The sequence below is a fragment of the Patagioenas fasciata genome, chromosome 10 (assembly GCF_037038585.1).
Source record: "Patagioenas fasciata isolate bPatFas1 chromosome 10, bPatFas1.hap1, whole genome shotgun sequence".
Classification (NCBI taxonomy): domain Eukaryota; kingdom Metazoa; phylum Chordata; class Aves; order Columbiformes; family Columbidae; genus Patagioenas; species Patagioenas fasciata.
The window spans coordinates 298504-318321 of NC_092529.1; the positions used below are offsets into that span (position 1 = coordinate 298504).

Genomic DNA, 19818 nt, shown 5'->3' on the forward strand with positions numbered 1-19818 from the left:
TCTGGATTTCTGAAATGCAGCAAATTCTGAACAGCGAGTCCTTCGCTTCAGAGCCCGGTGCTGCTCCCGCTCCTGACCCCAAACGCTCCTGCTCCCTGCACGGGGCCAAGGACCCCGAATCCTCACAGCTCTGCCTCGCCAGACGACTGCCCCGTGTACCAGCGTGCGACCGTGACCGTGCGGCACTGCACGCGCCCGAGTCAGGCGGACACACCAGCTTACAACTGTCCAGCTTTTCTGAGCCAGCGGTCAAGTCCAACTTTCCACACGTGTCCTGCAGAAACTGACAAGGACAAACAGCACAAAATAAACAGGTCGTTTTATTTCATCTCTGTTTACAAAGTTACCATACCGAGTAGTGCATGCAGTTCTACCAAAAGTCAGCGTGAGCTCTGGACCCTTCTGGCTCAGTCTCCGCTCCGCAGGGCCGGGTGAGCCCCACAGCAGCCCCAGGGCTGGCGGGAGGGCTGGAGGTGCCGCCAGCATCGGGCGTCTGCTCTGTCACAGGTCACACTGACGGATCATGAGGTATGCTAGCCTGTCATCTGCTTGGAAAGACATTACTACATGTACAAGAAGGATACTTTAATTATTAGTGTATTAGACTGAACATACAAAGAAGGCAGGATAGTTGCAACAGGAAAAACACTTTAGATGTGAAAGCTGAAGCCACTGAAATGTTTTGTTCGTTTGTTTCTCGTGTTGATACCAAGAATGCCTGTGGGTTATAGTGCAGGGAGCGATCCTCTTGACCAGCAAACGTGTCTGTCTTGAACAACTTCTGTTAAACAATATTCCAGGGATTATGTTTAGCTATCCTAACATTTATTTTTTGCTGCCTTCCTGAACCTGGTGTCACAGTGCACGTTTGGTTTATGACCTTTCTGAATCATCAGTTCATTTCACGTGGTGCAAAATAACACTCAGGGACTTGATCAACTCCAATAAAACATCTCAGTATAAAAACTTCATGGCTTTAAGACACCCTGTTCTGCACACCCCGTTCTGCACACCTTGCAGTGTCAGTGAAGAGCACCAGCCGTCCTTCACCACCTGCTCCGAGTTCTTTTGACAGTTACTAGTGCTATTAACTGAGGATATGGGCAGTATTGGGTTCTAAACAGCAGTTCTGGAAGTCCCCTCTCCACTTTCATTTACAGCAGAATAAAACTGGAGTTCCTGCTCTATAGGTAGGGTAATTATTTATGTCTCTAAAATATTACGCAATACTTGGGTTATAGCTATGCTAATATATATTAGAGACAATTAAAAGCCATCCTGTTCCATAAATGTTTACCCTTCCAACTAGGCCCACTATTAATAGTGCTATACAGTGTGATCTGCCCAATTTCCAGCTTCAAATAAATACACCTGTTAGACTGACTCCTCCTTGCAAACCCGGTGCTGGACTCTGCCGTCCTCGGGTCAGACCCAGCAGCTCAGGCTCCGTCTCACCCAGCCCCAGCCCGGCCCAGCCGCAGGTCCCAGGTTCTGACACCCGTCACCAAGCGCTCCCGTGTCACCTCGGCACCCCGGACTGCAGCAATGGAGCTGCTATTCCAGACAGGCACGCCCGACCCTCGCAACAGCTTCTGGGGGAACCGGATGGCAGAGAACTGCGGTTTGGCACTACGGCAGCCACGGGCTTTCACAGAACTCCAGTTCAGTGGCACTTCAGCTCTCCATTGTAAACAAGATTTTTGTTCCTTGAATGCTACAAACAAAAGGGTTCCAGTCTCACAAACGTAACAACCATGATCATTCTGTCACCCAGAAGACGTAAAGGAATGTGTAGGTTCCATAAGATTACTGGGAACTGGAGGGTCACCCTTTGCATTCAGTGAGAAGTGGTGCCAGCCCGCGGCTCTGTGCGCGGACACGAGCGGATGTGCTCCCGCACGAGAGGTCTCTGCAGCCAGCGGGCACCGGCTCTTGCGCTGCCGTTTACGCTCAAAGTGGGAAACAAAGCCATGGAAAGACAGCCCCCAATTCTACCTGGGGTTTTTTATAAACACGGTTAAAAGTTATTCATATTAAGATAAATTATAAAGTTCTCAGTCTTAAAATCCCTTTTATGTATTGCCATTGCACAAAATTGATCTGCAAGCTGTACGTTCTGCACCTCAGAGAAGCCTTTACCAGCACTTCAGCACCACCACCGCGCAGCCGCGCCGGCCTGGACGCGGCACTGGGGCAGCGCGGAGATGAGCGAGCTGTCAAGCCTCATCTCTTCAGTCACAGCCCCACCCAAAAGGCCAATACAACAGGAAGGGGGAAAGATGACAAACCAACATTGAAACCATTCCCAGATCATAGTTCCCTGTTAGTGCTTCACCACTCTGACCAAAATAAGCAACAATAACACGAGCTAGCGTTAAAAGAGTGTTGTAACAAGTTGTTTAAAAATTTGTTAGTCTAAGTGTTGGAGGGCAGCAGCGCACCTCTGGAATTCTAGACCAAGTAGTAGTGGCAATGCCTCGTTGAAAGTGCATAAAAGCCAATTTTCTCACTTCCCCCTTGTGACCTGTACTCCTGTTTGTCTCTGCTCTACCTTCCCATGCCCTACAGCAGACCTAAAACAATTATTACACAGCCCTATTGCTGCTTCAGCAGTTGGATTTCTCCTTCTGCTTCGCTAACGTGCGCTTCAATTCCTTCAAGTTTTCTGTCAGTACCTCCACCTCATCCATTCGTCCGCTATGTTTGGCATCAAATATGTAAGCTTTGATATTATCTATCTGTTGGAGAAGCAGCTCTTCTTCTATAGCCTCCTCCCCAGAGATCTCACTGCCATCCTCCACCTCAAAGGGGTTGGTAGAGGACCCCTCTTCAAACGGATTCCCGGAATTCCAGCTGCCCCCAGGCTTTTGAGATGGATTTTCATCCTCTTCAAAAGGGTTTGTAGTACTGCCAGGTTCTCCATTAGTTTGTTCATCCTCCTCCTCATTTTCAAATGGATTATATTCTTTTTTATCACTTTGCAAAGCTGTGTTAGAGAAAGAAACCACTGGGGAAGTGTCTTTGGCAAATGGGTTCGTAGAATCTTCCTCTGACTGAGGGGTATCTGCTTCATCTTCAAAGGGGTTCAGACAGGCTGGCTGCTCGCGGTCCTTGTCACCCTGTGGGACACCCTGGGGTCTGAGGGCAAAGACCAAGGGCTCTTCAGCTGGCAGCTGCTCAACAGCAGGAGTTTCAAAACTTGGGTCCCTTTTGATCTGAGTAATATCCAAATCCAACACATGGGCTGTCAAGTTCCGATTCTGTGTCACTTCATGCTGCTGCTGCCCAACTTCTCTGAAGTCCAAGGAACGTGTCCTTGAATGCTGAGACAGGAACCTGTGGTGTTCTCTTTCCCACTCTTTCTCACGGAGGACCTGAAGTTCCTCCCTCTGCCTCTCTTCCTCTTCTGCCTGTTTTTTAGAAAGCTCAATAGCTTTCAGAGTTTGTTGTTGATCATATTCATCCTGAAGCTGCCTCAGGTTCTCTTGCAACATACGGACCTCGTCTATCCTGTTAGCTGCCTTTGCTTGCTTAATGAAGGATGTGATATTGTCGATCTGCTGCAGAAGCGGGTCTGCTATCTCCCGCTCTCTGGATGCGCTGGACGTGGGTAACCAGCCTTCACACTTCCTGACTGTTCCTTTTTTCAGCTGAGTTGCATCACCGTTAACTGCAGCTGCAGATCTCAAGATTAAGTCTTGCTGCTTTTCCTCTTGTTTCCCATGTGCTTCGAGAGCCATCTAAACCAAAAAACATGTGGTAGGAGAACACTATGAGCTTCAAACACTCCATTCTAAATACCCACAGGTACAAGAATTCACCTGATCCTGGACATTGCCTGCTGCCACCCAAAAGGGACCAGGGGCATTTTTATTACTTTGCAGAAAATGCTTGTCTTCATAATATGACCTAAATGGTTCCCTTCAGCTTGGTTGTGACCAAATTCATCAAAATCCCATGCCATCTGCCTCTACAAACCTGATGGCAAGTAGGAGCAGTGGCGGCGCTTTACAAAGAGGAAAAAATGCCTAATGCACCCATGCAGAGTCTAGACAGATTTGGGCAGCAACCTTATGTCTGACCACAGCAGGCATCTGTAACAGAACATCAGTGTTAACCGTCACCGATACCGTCAGGTTTTGGAGCGCAACGATTCTTAACTTCTACCTCAAGATACAGCTGGTTTAGCTTACAATTAATGACGTCCTCCCACCTAACAGAAAAACCTCTCTGAAGAGGCACCCTTGTTCTAATGTGCCCTTTTCACCACTGAAGGAAAACTCCAAACTGTGCTTGTGCAAATGAATTCCAGAATGCAACGTGACAATCCCCGTAAGCCAACATGCTCAGTTCAGGGCTCACTCTGCAGGTGCTGCAGCAGCAACAGCTCGTGCAGCTCAGTCCCTGCTGGCTTCTGGCAGTGTCCAGCTGCTCAGCACACACCTACTCGTGTTCCCCAGGGAATACAGCGTCACATGAACCCCTGAAAAAGGGTATGGAGTGATTTGCATTAAGAAATTAAAGCCTGAAATCCAGTGTTAAAGGTGACTATTCATACACCCACAGCTACCAGGCTCAGGCCCCTGAGGAGACCTCAACACTAGGGGGAACAACAGATCTTCACCTGTCTTACCAATTGCAGTCTTCTCCTCTTCAGGTCTTCGTACTGATCTTTGGTTGGCAGGGACATTAGGCCAAGCAGCTTTTCCTGGCAAAAATGGAAATATTGACAGCATTGCTTGCAGGCATTCAGCCAATGCTCAAGTACCTGCAGAAAAAATACCACCCCAGCACCCCCAGACAACATAAGCTGCTCCTGCTCCGCAGCCGCTGCTGCCCGGCTGAGCACGGCTTCCCTGCCACCGTTCGGCTCAGGCTCACACGTGGCTCTGACCTCGGGGCTGCTCGGCTGCTGTTTGTGCTCCAGCTGGCTCAGCTCAGGCTACCCTGAGTCATTAGGGGAGCTACAGAAAATGCCTGGAACTACACTTCCTGTCAAAACAGCTACAAACCGCAGGGATGCCTGGCAGAGAACACTATATAAAATTAACATTCAGGTCATAACATATGCTCCATTTACCTGAACAAAAAGCGTAGCTGAATATCGTATCATTCTCTGAAGCTGTAGTGTTTTAGGATGAGGTTGGGGATCTTCATGCAAGCCTAGACTCAAAATCTTCTTACTGAATCGAAGCAAACATAGAGCCCCATCAGTTCAGAAACAAGGGCCAGTGCAAATGCAACAGAAAGGGAGACAGACAATCCTGGAGGAAAACTTCCTGATATTCTTTCAGGTAAGCCATTTTGGATCTTACAAGTTACAATACTTCCCACTCCCACCCTGAACAAACAAAAAACCCAACACACAAAACCCCACACCAAAACCAAACCAACCCAAACCCGTGCCACTATTAATTTCCTTTGTGCTTAGTTACTGCAGAGGAATGCATGATTTTTAAGACTGGAAAAGAAAGTAGAAGTTGCTGGTGCATGGGAACAGCATCTACCTTTTCACACGCTCTTTACGGCTGACAAATCCATTATCTATATGAATAAGCAGGTATATGCTACACATAGACACCAACAGTCAAGAAAAACTCCAGGGAAGTCCCAAGAGGGAGATGCACACATGCTGGGGGCAGGGGAGAGACATCTCTTACCTTAAGGCATCGATAAATTCGTATACTTTTTGAATCTCCACCCTCAAGTCATTAGCATGTTCAAGACTGTAGGTTGTCTCCCCAGCACTAAGAAATAAATACAACTTATTGTAAGTCGTGCATCCAACTAACAACACATACAACACAAAAAGTTATTCCAGGGTGACCAAGACTCACTGCTGGTCAGAAATCTTTCATTTCATCAGTAAGAAGTCTGTTGTTTCCGACATTTGCTTCCATTACCCAGACGCGTATTTTTACTGTTCTCCAGTTATGAAGCCACGTAACACCAGCTCTCATGAAGTCAGGACAAAAAGCAGTAGCAGCTTAGCATGTTTTTCACATTCTATACTTTTCTGCCCTTTGGGAGGTGTTTCTTTACACTAACAGTTTGTTATGGTGAATGACAGCCTAACTTTTCCACAGCTATCAGATCTACACAACAGGTACAGAAATACTCGTTACCTTTAACTTCCCAAGCAGACATGCTTCACGGTCTAAGACCAACATGTGTATTTCTCTGCTCTGCAAGCCAGGTGTAACCTGACAATCTCTTGCAGGTCTGGGTGGAAAGATTTCAGCGGGGAACTGTGAGAACTGCACGCAGAAGCGCGACCCCCGAGAGCCGCTGGTCCCCGGGCAGCCCGCGGGCACCGAACAGCGCAGACACAGCCCAACCGCCCTCGCTGCCACCGCCGGAGCTGCGCCTCCAGCTCAGGGCAGCGCTGTCCTGCTCCAGCGGCTCAAAAAGGCTCGTGTACACAAACGTGTAGCCTTGTACGGCCTTTGTGCAAGGATGACATGCCCAAGTGCAACAGTGGGGCCTCACTGGGAAGTGGCTCCAAAAAAATAAATCAGACTTCTCTGTAAGAAATGTTACTAATAATTAATTCAGTACTACTTTGTTGAAAGAATATCCAGAAGACAACAGATAATCTAACACTACTTTTTCTTATAATTTACACACTCTTGCAGCCTTAGCACACCACTTCCTTACTCCTTTCCACACTTTTGAGGAGGAAAAAAACCATCTATTCATAAACAAAATCAGCAACTGTGGCTTACTTTAGTGATTCTGCCATCCTTATGTATTCTGGTGCCTTCTGGTCAACCTTCTCCATGCAGAGTCGCAGTTTCTCGATTAAAACAAAACGTATTAAAAAAGGCATTTTTATTAAAACACTAATGCAAGAACATGCTGCCACAAGTGCTCCATGTTGCCTGTGCACCAGGTTTCCTGCGATGAAAGCTGTTTAACTGTCCAGCATGAGCAGCCCCCAGTTATCCTCAGAACACGGGTGGCACGGTCAGGAACAGAAAGACCCCCCCGTGCCCCTGCAAGGTGGATTGAGATTCGGAAGCAGTTTTAATGGACAGCTTGGGCAACTTCTAGCCTTACATCTCCTCCCAAGGAGCCCTGGCAGGAACTCCCGCTAAAACTGACCGGGGGTGCAGACACTACTGCAAAGACTGCGATGACTGTCAGCGCCTGCTTTCACAGCGGATTTGAAAACAATGCTCCAGCCGTATGCTGAGATGGCCCAAAAAAGCATTTGCCAGCAGTGTGAGCACAAACAGTGCCAACAACACCGATTCCTGTACTTCCAGTGCAGCCCGTCAGCAAAGTGCACAGGAGTAAATGAGCTGCTCTGAGGAACCTCAGCTGCCATAGTTCACAACTCTAAGGGAGAGGCATCTTGGAACAGTTCATTCCAGATGATGAGAATGATGATGTATTGTAAAATGACGTTTGAAGTTACCGTGGGACAGCAACTGGCTCCGTCATTTCATATATATCTTTGTTATGTGGCCTAATCACCCAATAGTCTATTCTAACACAAGTGAGTATTAAGTCATAAAGAAGTTGGACATGCGATAAGCCGAAAGTCCAGGAGTGAAAACCACAGGTACACACACCGGGGATGGAAGAGCGGAGTTTGATTTACCTCGTAGAGTTTCACAATCTCTGGAGTGTACTCCTTCTCATCAATCTGTTGTTCTCTTTTCAACAGGGTATCTTTGCAGTGCCGACAACAACGGATTCGGTCGTCGTCCTTCTCGTCCAGAACGGAGCTCACGCTGCTGATGCTGCTGATGCTGCCGCGGCGGGAGCCGTGGACACTGTTGGGCGAGGAGTTGGGGCTGGTGTGGGAGCCCAAGGCCTCTTTGCTGGCACTGGTGAGCTTGCCTAAAAATTACACACAGGTAATTTTACATTGACTGAGGAAGCCAATAGATCTTACCAACACAAACTGTGCTTTAACAGAAACTTTACATTCAGGTAATATTAGAAAAGCAAGTTGAAACAGTCTGCTGAAAGACATGCAAGGAACCCCTGACAACCAAGACTGCAAGTCAGCATTTGGGTCTTCACTGTAAAATGCTGCTTCATTTTAAAAGCAGCGAGGGAGCAGACTGCTGAGTTCCACCTACTTTATTTATGCCTAGAAGCATTCTCAGGTTGGAGCTTGCATGCTCCATAAAGCAGAGATAATATCATTTATTTCCACAGAAAATACAGTCCACTCTCCAATGCACTAGATGAGGAAATTCAAGTTCAAAGGGCTTCTGGAAGTCTTGTTATTGAATCTCCTTAATGTCAGTGTTTGGACAGCCATGGGCAAGACTGGAAATAGCCACAATAGTTTTAAGTGCCAAGAACCTTGTCAGCATGAAGCCGAATGGCACATTAAGGACCAAGTTTTCCGCACAGGTGGAATATTAGCAGCAGTGTTTTTCCTGACGGCAAAAAGCCGGGATGAGGTTAGCTAAGAGAATTAACAGCACACGCTGTACTCACTCGCCAAAGGCAGGCTGACGAGTTCCGTGCACTTCTTGCACATGATAGAGCCGCAGAGGCGGCAGTGGTGACGCCGGTTTCGAATACTGAACTTATTGCCACAGTCTGGGCAGAACGGAACATCCTGATCGCTGACCCAAGGCACAACAGACTTCTCTATAGCTGTGAGCAGGCAAGAAGGGAGGGAACACACAGCATGAGATACTCAATTAATTCCTTGCCTGGTTAAACTATAGGAGCAAACAGTCTGATGTAAGCTCATACTGACCTCTTATTTTAGCTGACTCAGTGTTCGCTCTGTCAAACGACGTAAGCTAGTAGAAGATAATACATTCAAGAAAATTGTATTTTGCAAGGAAAACACCCAACACAACCCAGCCCAATAAGAAACAGAAACCCGGCATTAGAAAAAAACCAGGGGTCTCAGCCTGTTTTACATAGAAGTAAATAGGAAAATTGCAGGAATTCAAATGCCATTTTCATACAAGTAGTGCCAAACCTGCACAAACTGGAGCACATTGGACATAGTCCTTACAGCATCAACACTGCTCTATCTGAGCCAAAACGTAAGTATAACCTTGCTAGACTTCGAAGAATGAGAAGCTGGAAGAATTGTAACAAAAACGTTAGGGAGAAATTTAGTAAAGCTGGAGGAAATACACAGGAAAGCATATTGGTTTTGAAGCATGTGGAAATAGCATCTTCAGCTTGAAAACAGTGCGTGGAAACAGAAATCACATCCGCAGCAGGGGGTCAGAGCAAGCACAGCACGCAAGGATAAACGAGGAAAACAGTGATGTGTGAAGGGAATCACAGGTTACTGTCCTTTATAAGTGTACTGCTAGATAAACTGGCATACTTTATAGTAACATATTACATTTTTACACCTAGGAAACATGCAGAAGACTGGAATATCAAAAACCAGCAAATTTACCTTTTCTAACCTGATTATTAACTTGTTGACTTCAACTACGTAGTGATCAATCCTGGCTGCTCGGTGCTTCTTGAAATCAGAGAGATGGCTTCTCATAGCGCCTGCAGAGAGAGCAGAGATTCCTCAGTCACCCAGGTGTTCTGTACAGATTTAAATGCATTTCATTAGCTCTTAAAAGACAGCTACATTTTAATGGTGCTGTTCTAAATAAAACATGCAGGTTAAAGCCTAATCTTCAGGCTAGCAGTGAAGAGGTTTATTTCTACTACAGAAAAAGGCAGGCACTATGTTAAAACAGCTGCAGTGATTTTTTTTTCCCCTCCTCATCCCTCGGTTACATTTGGCAAACTATTACCAAGCAGCAGCACTCTCAAAACGGGCTGCCTTTAGCTCCTGGCTGTGTGCTGAACAAGGGCACGAGGCAGGTGCAGTGACTACTGGAGGTCTGTGCAACAGCAACTTCTCTTTTGGATTTCTGATCATCCTTCCACCTTTAGGGCTCTGAATCAAACCCTTGAGGACAGTTCAGATTTACAGAAAACCGATCACCAAGGATACCAAAGAACAACGTAGCATCTGTTTAAGAAATGTACAACTCATACTTGACAACGTTGGCTTCAAGTTTAGATTTTGATCCTTTTCCGAGTAAGATGAGCCAGGTATTAAAAATGAAAATTACAGACAAAATTTAAAAAATAATCTTTCTTCTGACTGGTAGAATACAAAATCAGACGTTGCTTTTTGATACTACCCAAGTCACTGTAAGAATCTCACTTCCTCACCTTAATGAAATAACCAAAAGCCCTGCAAAGCTGAAGTAACAGGAATGAACGGGCCACTCTGTGTAACTGAATTCCGCAACTGCTTTGGAGATATCACAGTCCCTGTCACAAACCCACCAAATCTCATCCTAAAATCCGTAAGGTTCATCTTCTCCACTCTGATCAGAAAACAGTTCTCACTTCTGTAGTGCTCAGAAACCTACTGCTAGTTCACTGCCTCAGTTTATTCTCCGCTAATATTTGTGATTGCTGCTGAAATACACGGACAAGCTTTCTGTCAGACATGTAAACTAACAACTACTTTAAGTGTAGCCCAAAAGCTGGAGATTTTATTTAGCTATAGCTTAATTATGAATTAGTGGGTGATGTGTTTTGTAAAAAGCCCTGCGCTGGTCGCAGAACACCTGGGCAAAGCTGCACAGAGGTGAACACGCCACCGGCAGGCCTCAACAGCCCAGGCAGAACACCACGCCATTGCCTGCGTTTTCCCCATTGGCCCACACAACACAGACGGGCTGCACAAACAAACCATAACCCCATGCTACAGCGCATGAAACACAGCACAGACACAAATCGGAGTGACCTCAGCAACACTGCAGCACTTTCCAAATGACATCAGAAGAAAAGCTCCCTCAGCCACAGCACCTTCCAGCTTCCTACCTACTTCCTGGGGCTCCCACATGTACGGATCAATGCCCCCATAGCTGAACGACTCGTATCGCTCCTGAGACCCAGAATCTGTTCTGTCATCTCCTTCTTGCCTCAGCAATTTCTTCTTTGCTCTTTTGGCCTTCTGGACTAGATCTGAAACAGATAGAGACAAGTTATCAAACGTGGCCAGTACTCACTCCGTGTCTGTCACATGAAACCAGTACAGAGCATTCCTCATCTTTCAGCACAAGTCTTTTTCCTTGATGACATGTTTATCCTTAACGAGTTCTGTTTAGAAACAGAATGCGGTTCAGAAAACCACAAAATGCTCTTTGTTACCTGTTATAAAGTAGCACTAATGTCCTAATGACAACACAGCAGGGACCTGTTTCACAGCATTCTGGGACATCATGCACATACTACATTATTTCTCTTAATTCCCTATGATTTTCTTAAGATTCAAGGATGTTCAACGGTTCCTTTCTCTTGCTGCACAAACTACAAACTTATAATTTCAGTGTGTTTGTATATCTAAATGATTTCAAAAGTACTAAACAGCCCACGGCGTTCTCTCACGTGAACGCCAGTGAGAGGAGAGCAGCCTCCTGGGGCAAAACCCCCAGAGACCACAGACTCCACATGTGGGAATGCATCCGGGTGACAGCATCCATCGGAGCTTCCGGATAGAAACAAACAAAAAAACCCAAAGGGCCAATAATCAATTCATGCATAAAAATCAGGCACTAGAAGAGCAACATCTTTTCAAGTGCCTGCTTTCAATACTGAACTTCTAAAGCACTGCGAATCGTGTAAACTTGCTGCAACGGCAGAAGGTAATTCACAGACAGACCGGACCGTGAGCTGCAGCCCACCTCAACCCACGGTGAGCGCTCGGGGGACCCCGAGCGACCCGCGGTGCCGGAGCCCCGGTCCCTCCCTGCGGAGCTGTCCCGGTCCCGGAGCCCCGGTCCCTCCCTGCGGAGCTGTCCCCGCCCCGGAGCCCCGGTCCCTCCCTGCGGAGCTGTCCCCGCCCCGGAGCCCCGGTCCCTCCCTGCGGAGCTGTCCCCGCCCCGGAGCCCCGGTCCCTCCCTGCGGAGCTGTCCCCGTCCCGGAGCCCCGATCCCTCCCTGCGGAGCTGTCCCCGTCCCGGAGCCCCGGTCACTCACTGCGGAGCTCTCCCCGTCCCGGAGCCCCGGTCCCTCCCTGCGGAGCTGTCCCCGCCCCGGAGCCCCGGTCCCTCCCTGCGGAGCTGTCCCCGTCCCGGAGCCCCGGTCACTCACTGCGGAGCTGTCCCCGCCCCGGAGCCCCGGTCACTCACTACGGAGCTGTCCCCGTCCCGGAGCCCCGATCTCTCCCTGCGGAGCTGTCCCCGTCCCGGAGCCCCGGTCCCTCCCTGCGGAGCTGTCCCCGTCCCGGAGCCCCGGTCACTCCCTGCGGAGCTGTCCCCGTCCCGGAGCCCCGGTCCCTACCTGCGGAGCTGTCCCCGCCCCGGAGCCCCGGTCACTCCCTGCGGAGCTGTCCCCGTCCCGGAGCCCCGGTCACTCACTGCGGAGCTGTCCCCGTCCCGGAGCCCCGGTCCCTACCTGCGGAGCTCTCCCCGCCCCGGAGCCCCGGTCACTCACTGCGGAGCTGTCCCCGTCCCGGAGCCCCGGTCCCTCCCTGCGGAGCTGTCCCCGCCCCGGAGCCCCGGTCCCTCCCTGCGGAGCTGTCCCCGTCCCGGAGCCCCGGTCACTCACTGCGGAGCTGTCCCCGCACGTCCCGCTCCTCTCGCGAGTGCTCCTCCTCGTAGTGCTGGCGCAGCTGCTGGAAGGCCTGCAGGTCCAGGCGGCACAGCGGGCACAGGAAGCCCTCCCGGGCCTCGCCGGGCTCGCCGAAGGGCGCGGGGCAGCCGGAGGCCATGGCGGCCGCGCTCTCCCCGCTCTCAGCAGCGCAGCGCGGGGCGCGGCGGCCTCGCCGGGACGGAGCGCGGGCCCGAGCGGCGCGGCAGCGGCATCGTCCTGCGGCTCCCTGAAAGAAACGCGGGCGGCGGCGTCGGGCGGGCGGAACGGCCTGGCCTGGTCGCGGTGCAGCGGCCGCTCACGCCGAGGCCCCGGGCGGGGCGGGGTCGCGTCCCGCCGCTCCGCATGCGGCACCCGCTCGGCCGGTACCGCTGCCGCCGGGCCCGATCGCCGCTACTCCGGAAGGAGTTGCGCGGCGACCCGGAAGTGCCGGACGGCGGCCGGGCCCGCTCTGCGGCCCGCTTCCGGTGCTGCACGGCTCGCGCCCGGCGGCGGGGCTGCTGCGCAGGCGCGGGGCGGCCAGCACGCGCCGGGCCCGTTGCCCCCCGCGCGGCCGGGGCGGGGGGCACGCGGGGAAGGGGCGGAGCTTGGCGCTCGCGCCGACCGCCGGAGGAGCGGCCGCCCGGACCCCGCCCCGCCCGCCTTCCCGGCCCGGAGGTCGCAGGCCGGGCCTCACCGGAGCGCCGGGGCAGGAGGTGCGTGTGTCCAGCAGCGGGGAGGCCGCGGCCGCCGCGCTCTCGCCGCCCGGGGACCCGGCAGCGGTACAGCCCGGCAGAGGGCGGGGCGAGCGCCGAGATATCGATGGGCGGGAAGGGTGGGGACAAGGAGGGCCGGCGGAGTCCAACTCAGGCATGCGCTGCCGAGCGTGGAGCTGTCGCTGGAGGGCGGGACGGTGTCCGCTCCCGGGTCCGCTCCCGGGGTCCACCGGTCTGGAACGGCCCGGCCCCGCTGCGGGTGTGTGCGGGGTGGCACCAGACGGCGGTGGTGGGGATCTCTGAGGGACGGGCTCTCGGTGACGGGCTCTCGGTGACAGGCTCTCTGAGGGACAGGCTCTCGGTGACGGGCTCTCTGAGGGACAGGCTCTCGGTGACGGGCTCTCGGTGACGGGCTGTCGGTGGCAGGCTCTCGGTGGCAGGCTCTCGGTGACGGGCTCTCGGTGACGGGCTCTCGGTGGCGCTGCCCACTCTCCGGGCTGTCCCAGGGCACGAATGGCCGCTCCCAGCCCAGCTCCTCGAGTCCCAGCTGGAAGGCACCAGGGGTCCCCGGTGGGATCAGGGATCCATCCAGCTGTTTTTAGGAACCGTGCTAGATTCGGTCTCATTCCTGCAGTCTGGCCTGTTACACAACGGCTCTCAGCACGTTGTCACGTCACCAATGGATTTCACCCGTTTTGCATTTATAGTTGTATCATCCAGCAAAAGTATAATGGGAAATCAAAGTCTTAAAACCAAACTGGTTTAACCGTAGGAGTAAATAAATGTTATGAGCAGTTAAACTCTCACATTTTTTTTTTCGTGTAGAGTTTCCTATCGAGAACCATTATGCTCTGATTTCCTAAACCGTGCCGTCTTGATTCAGTTGTGAACAGAAAGTGTCAGCTGAGGAAATAACTCCAGTTGCAGTCGCCTTATTCAGCATGCAAAGCCCCCGATTTCTCTTTGGTGTGACAAGCTGACGGGAGCTCCTGTCACCAGCTGGCTCAGCGAGCCCTGTGGCGGGTGTCCCAGCGCTGCCACTCGTGTCTCAGCTTTCTGGGCTGCAGCAGCGGGTCGGTCCCGCCTGTGGGGCTGTGCGGCCCTGGTGGCCCCGGCAGGTCGGTCCCCTGGCATTCACAGGTAGTAAGAGTCAAGTATAAGGAAAAGCAAGAGTGCACTGGACAGCAAGCGCTTTCCTTAAACCTGCCTCTCTCTACAGCTTCAGTAACTGCTGATTTTCAAAAGCTTTATTGAAATGGTAGATACAGCAATTGAAGTCTGGTAGCTTGCTGTTGGGACGCAAACAATACAGTGAGGACTGCCGGCAGCGAGTTGTGAGGAGGATGGAAACATCCTGGGATGTGCACTAGAAATCAAAAATTTCACTGAATCTTCACTTAGTTAATTGTGCTCTTTTGCATGTTCTGCCTTTGATGACAAACTCTGAGAATGCATCTCACCAAATTAATCTTTTTGAATTGCTGATAAAACATCATGTTGTGTCAATCACTCTTGAAAAGAGAGATTTAACTTAATGTTTTGAAAGAAAAATGCCATTTGTTTCCATGTTTCTGAATATAAATGATCCTTAGCACTTCCTGAGGAACTCATTCCCCATAAAGCGATTGTACCTGTTTAATATGATTTGGATCTTTATGGGAGTATTGGACTCTTACTGGGAGTCTCTCAGAGAGAATTACAGAAGCAGTAATACAGAGTGAGCATGCCAGATGTAGTGATGTGTTGAATGGTGTCTGTTCGCTCCCAAAGGGAGATGTGGGCTCCGGTGTCCCTGAGGGCCGTGTGCACCGTTACAGAGGTGGAGCATAGTCCAGGTTTGTGCTGGTGTAAATGAGAACAGACTTTGGCTGCTTGTCACTTAGGCTCATCACGCTTGCCCCACAGAGTCTTCACAAACTGGAAAAGTCCAGGTCCGTCCAAAGCAATCCAGTTTACACTTCTTCAAAAACTTAATTAGCATTCATACAGCTGGTTGCAATAGGAAGAGAGAGAGGTTTTTGTGGACAAATCTCACTGAAATGCTACAGATGCTGTTGGGGACTGAATTTGAATCTGTAAGGGCTTATAGTTGTGATTCAACGTCAAAGAGCAGCAGCACAGGAAAGGAACATGTTCCAAACACTCCTCTGAGAAGCAAAGTCAGGTGCGTACCACCCGTTCTGCCACTGGAACGAGGAGCTTGGCCTGCAAACCCCCCCGTCCATTGTGCGACTGCTCCTCCTGCGCTGCACGCGGAGTCCTTTGCAAACACTGAGTCAATAAGTTGTAAAATATGTTTGTGAGCTGTTGTGATAACTCTAACAGTGAAGTTCAGGGCCTGCTCTGTTGCTCAGTTGGTCGTTGCTACTCACAAGAAGAGACACGGGTGGCAGTGAGCAGAGCTGAGCAGAGGGAGCCGCGCCGGCTGTGCCACAGCCCTGGCGGGACCTGTGGCCAGGAGGGACACGTGTGCCATAGCTTAGTGCCACTGGACGTGTGTGTCACCCCTTAGTGCCGCTGGCGGTGCTAAATAACGGAACCTGGTCCTGCACAGGGCAGGTCGGTGGACACTAGAAGTCATCTGTCTGCTGGCCAAGGAATGCAGGGGAACATTTTTGCACAAATGTGGATTACTCACTGAAAAAAGCTTGAAGACATCTGAAAATTAACAGTGTTGAGTTCAGTATAGACTTTGGGATAGAAGAATGAGAATGTTCTTTGGAAAATCAGAATGTTCTTTCCAATTATTCCCTAAACTAAGCAGCTGGTTAATTTAAAATGATGCCATGTTTAAAATTGGCCTAAATTCAATTTTATAGTTTAATGATAAATTTAAAAAAATAAATAAATCTCCTAACAGTGAAATGGGTAGCACAGAATTCTTCCTACAACCGTTTGTTTAGGTAGATCTAAACCAACATTTTCTGTAGTTTTTGCTTTGTTCAGAGAACTACAAAATCTGCATATCACTGTTCCTTTTAACAAAACTCATGTAGTCAATATAACTGAGTTGCCTGTAGCAAACATTTTGATACAAACCAAATTTGTTTAATTAGTCTGTGTAGAGAGGACAGAAGCTGCGTTTCCATGCCAAAGCCATGGTTTTCTCCGTATTTACAGACTCATCAATCAGACTGACAGCATGAGGGTTTGTGAGAGCCAGCTGACGACTCCTGAGCCCCCTTCTCTGGTTTGTCAGTTAACTGCTGCAGCACTGGCACGTTTGCACACGTTTGTCTGGGCCCTTAGCGCTGCTGGGCAGCCTGGCATATTGGTCCTGAGTGCCTTAGAATGGCACCGCTTTTATTAATACACAGAGCAGGGGAATCATATAGAGGAGAGACAGGAAGATTCCGAATTCCCTCATGTTTACATTTTATTTAACATTCGAACTGTAGGATCCATATGCCACAATGTCTAGATTACATTTCAGATGTCAAGCACACCCATATTTGGGTGCTGTGTCCTGTAGCCTCTCTTGTCTTCTATTTCCCCTAAAAATTTGCACAGCAACCAGTTCCCCTCTTGACAGCAGCATGTCTGAAATCCATAAGCGGAACACCCTCGGCAGTGGGTGTTTGACAGGGGATGATTTGTGATTTTTTGCAGGGCTGTTTTTGCTGTCTTCAACAACACCTGCTTGTTCAAAGAGGTTGCTTTTTGTCCTGACTGCTTTGGCTCAAAGAATCTGTCATAAAGTCTTACTATATTTTTCATTTGTCCTGGCTTTTCTCTCTCCTTCTCCTCCTTTTCTCTTTTCACAGTAGCTTCTTCAGGCACCCCACACATCAGTATTGGCTTCAGAATCAGGAGGGAACTTCTGCTGGCAGCATATGCTTCTCTGTGGAAAGGGGTTTGAAACAGCAACCGTATTTCAGGCAACCTCTTCAAAGCAGGTCGCTTCCTCTGGTTTCCCCAGTCATCATTTCACATGGTCCCTATTCCAGTCAGTACTGAAGAATCTACGCTGCCTCATGCTCAGTTGTGTTCAGCTAGGGCATCCGTTACAGAGAGGAGACGGCAGTAACTTCCTTTGACGTGGCAGGCCGGATCCTGGTTTACCTGCATGCCATTTTGCAGGAGCATTTGTGTGATTAGGCCCAGCTTGTCCCTGTTTCCGATTCACGTGAACACGAGGAAGGAGCCGTGTCCGTCAGCTGTGGGTGAACGGGCCGTGTTCCTTGGGCTGCAGGTCTGACTGGGGCAGGTCAAACAAAGCAGCTGAAACGACCCCAAGGGCTGGCTTTGCCTTTGGGTGGGATCTTTCCAGTACCTGAGATGCCCCAGCTCTGCCAGGAGCTGATACCATGCTCTAGCATACCAATGCCATTTGTGATCTGGTATGATTTTAGTTCTGCTCTACCCTCCTTCAGCCTGTGCTCCTTTATCTCAGCAGATAACTGATAAATGTCCTTTTCTTGGTTTTCTTCTGAAAACTTTCAAGCTGCAGTGGTTACGTCAAAAGAAAACAAACCACAGTTGCCTCCACACAGGTCAAAAAGGAGTCTCAAGGCAGGCAGATAAGATAACTCAGTTTCCTCAAGGACCTTCCCCATGTGTTTTGATCAGAGGTGTCTGTTCAACCCGAATCCTTCCCCGTTCCCTGTAGGAGTGGGGAGTTCATGCTGTTCCTGTGGGGAGGGACAGCAGGGACTTGTGCGCTCCATCGCAGACAGTCCACAAGTCCGGTTCCCACCAGCAGATGGATTTCCCTGTCTGTGTTTTGTGTCGGGGAAAATTTAATATAAAATGGAGAAACCGAGGACTTTTGTCCCCTTTTTGTAAATAATCTTATGTTTCAAAAGAAGTATGGGATTAAATAAGGTTATCAGATCCCGAGCAGGTGCAAGTTCTAACCTTCCTGCAAAATTTGAATTTGGTGATGAATTTCATTCTTTCCTAGGTTGCTCTTGTAGCTCTATCTCCAAGTCTTTTCAGAGATAACGTAGCACCATGAGCCATGTTTAGCATAATCAAAATAATCCTGTAGGTGTAGGAACTCCAGGATTAAAGAGAACTACAACTAGCCCTAAGTAGGTAAATGAGAGGAGAGCACACTCTTTCAGTGAGTGATTGATTCGTTGGTAATGAAGTGCGCCAGAGATGTGCTCGGAAGGACAGATTTTGCAGGCAGTACTTAGAGCTGGAGCAGCAGTTCGCAGCTGCACACCCCGCTCCGCCATGGCGCTCCTGTCCCTTCCCCTCCCCGGCTTTCCCGCAGCAGCCCCGGCAGCGTCGTGGTGGCGCAGGGCCGGGTGCGTTTTACTGCTGCCCCTCTGGGCCTGCCTTTTTCTTTTTGCTGTCTTTCCTGATTTTAACTTATTTTGGACATTTTATAGCAGGTGGTGGTGATCTTGCTTAGACGTGTTCCCTGAGGGGTAAGAAGCGTTCATTCATTGCTGGAAATGATATATGAAATGGTATTCTGTAGAGATTTTTTTTGCTTATAAAATGAAAACTAGTTTTGAAAAGGTGTCACATCCAGGAAGTGTGCTGAGGGAATTTGAGGTGTATAGAGTGTTCCCAGCTACCTCCTCTGAGGATTTCTTCAGCACTCGTTAAGTAGAAACCCCCTGTTTTATAATTAAAGAAGCAGTCTGCCTGTTGCATATATCAAACAGCATATTATCTCCAAAGTTAGAAGCTGTTTGATAGACCACGTTAAGTGTTGATCAGCCCAGGAGCGTCTCACTGCAGTGGAACTCGCCAAGGTGATTAATTCTTCCTCGGGGTAGCTAAACCGCATGGCACAACTAACTTGTGTAACTTAGGACGTGCTCTGAGGCACGGAGTGGGAAACAACCAGGTCTGAAAGGAACACTCAGGGCACTTAATGTGTCTTGATGGTATTGAGAAGGATGAATGTCAGTGGAGAACATACTCATTGTGTATGGAAAAATAACATTCCAGCAAAATATTGACACCTCTAACCTCTTTGAAGGTACAAGAAGTGATATGAATAACTCAACGCTCTCAATAACTGTGCATTAATTGCAAAAATCAATAAATGTATTGTGTAGACCTGTGAACAGGAAATCAGACTTCTAGTAAAGTTTGCTGTGAAACAGATGACAAGGTTGCTGTGGATTTAGCCCGGATACGTAATCTTGGGTGTCATACGGGCAGAGATTTCAAACGGGAATCTGTCTGCGTGGAAACCATCCTTCTGCTTCAGCAGCAGAACTGTTCTACATGTAACCGGGTGCTGACCACCAGCACGCCAGGAGATTGTGCCTAGAAAAGTACACTTTGAAGTTGATTTATTTCTGGTTAGCTTGGGTTGGTTTTATGTTTTTCACTCTCTTACAGTGTGTTTGCACAACAGTAAGGACACCCAGAGTTGACTGTTGATGTTTATTGAATCAGTCATATCAAACAGACACTTTGGGGAGTCTGCCCGTGGAATGTAAGAGCATTCCTTGGAGAGGGGAGCAGTCAGACACCCTTACTGGAAGGAGAGGCTGTCTGCTGGTTCGGTGTGTAGTGCTGAGGAGGGGGCGACTGCAGGCGGGCGCGGC

The 19818-nt window shown here is 49.6% G+C and overlaps 1 protein-coding gene across 1 annotated transcript; it reads right to left on the reverse strand.

The window, feature by feature from the left end:
- Positions 1–301: 301 nt before the first annotated feature.
- Positions 302–13458, reverse strand: RBSN (rabenosyn, RAB effector). The gene is made up of 12 exons (XM_065846020.2): positions 13282–13458; positions 12564–12834; positions 10837–10980; positions 9395–9495; positions 8729–8774; positions 8461–8622; positions 7607–7848; positions 6726–6796; positions 5661–5747; positions 5081–5183; positions 4634–4708; positions 302–3740 (listed from the first exon to the last, which is right to left on the reverse strand). Exons 1-12 carry the CDS (start codon positions 13456–13458, stop codon positions 2607–2609), a joined length of 2613 nt encoding a protein of 870 aa, XP_065702092.1. The 3' UTR covers positions 302–2606.
- Positions 13459–19818: the final 6360 nt, after the last annotated feature.

Bases quoted from the DNA above. Each gene is read 5' to 3' on its own strand.
- RBSN (XM_065846020.2), bottom strand. From the start codon at position 13,458: ATGCCTGAGTTGGACTCCGCCGGCCCTCCTTGTCCCCACCCTTCCCGC. The intron at 12,835-13,281 runs GTGAGGCCCGGC...CGTTTCTTTCAG, and splicing joins CCTCCTGCCCCGGCGCTCCG to GGAGCCGCAGGACGATGCCG. The intron at 5,184-5,660 runs GTAAGAGATGTC...GCTTCGATTCAG, and splicing joins GAATTTATCGATGCCTTAAG to TAAGAAGATTTTGAGTCTAG.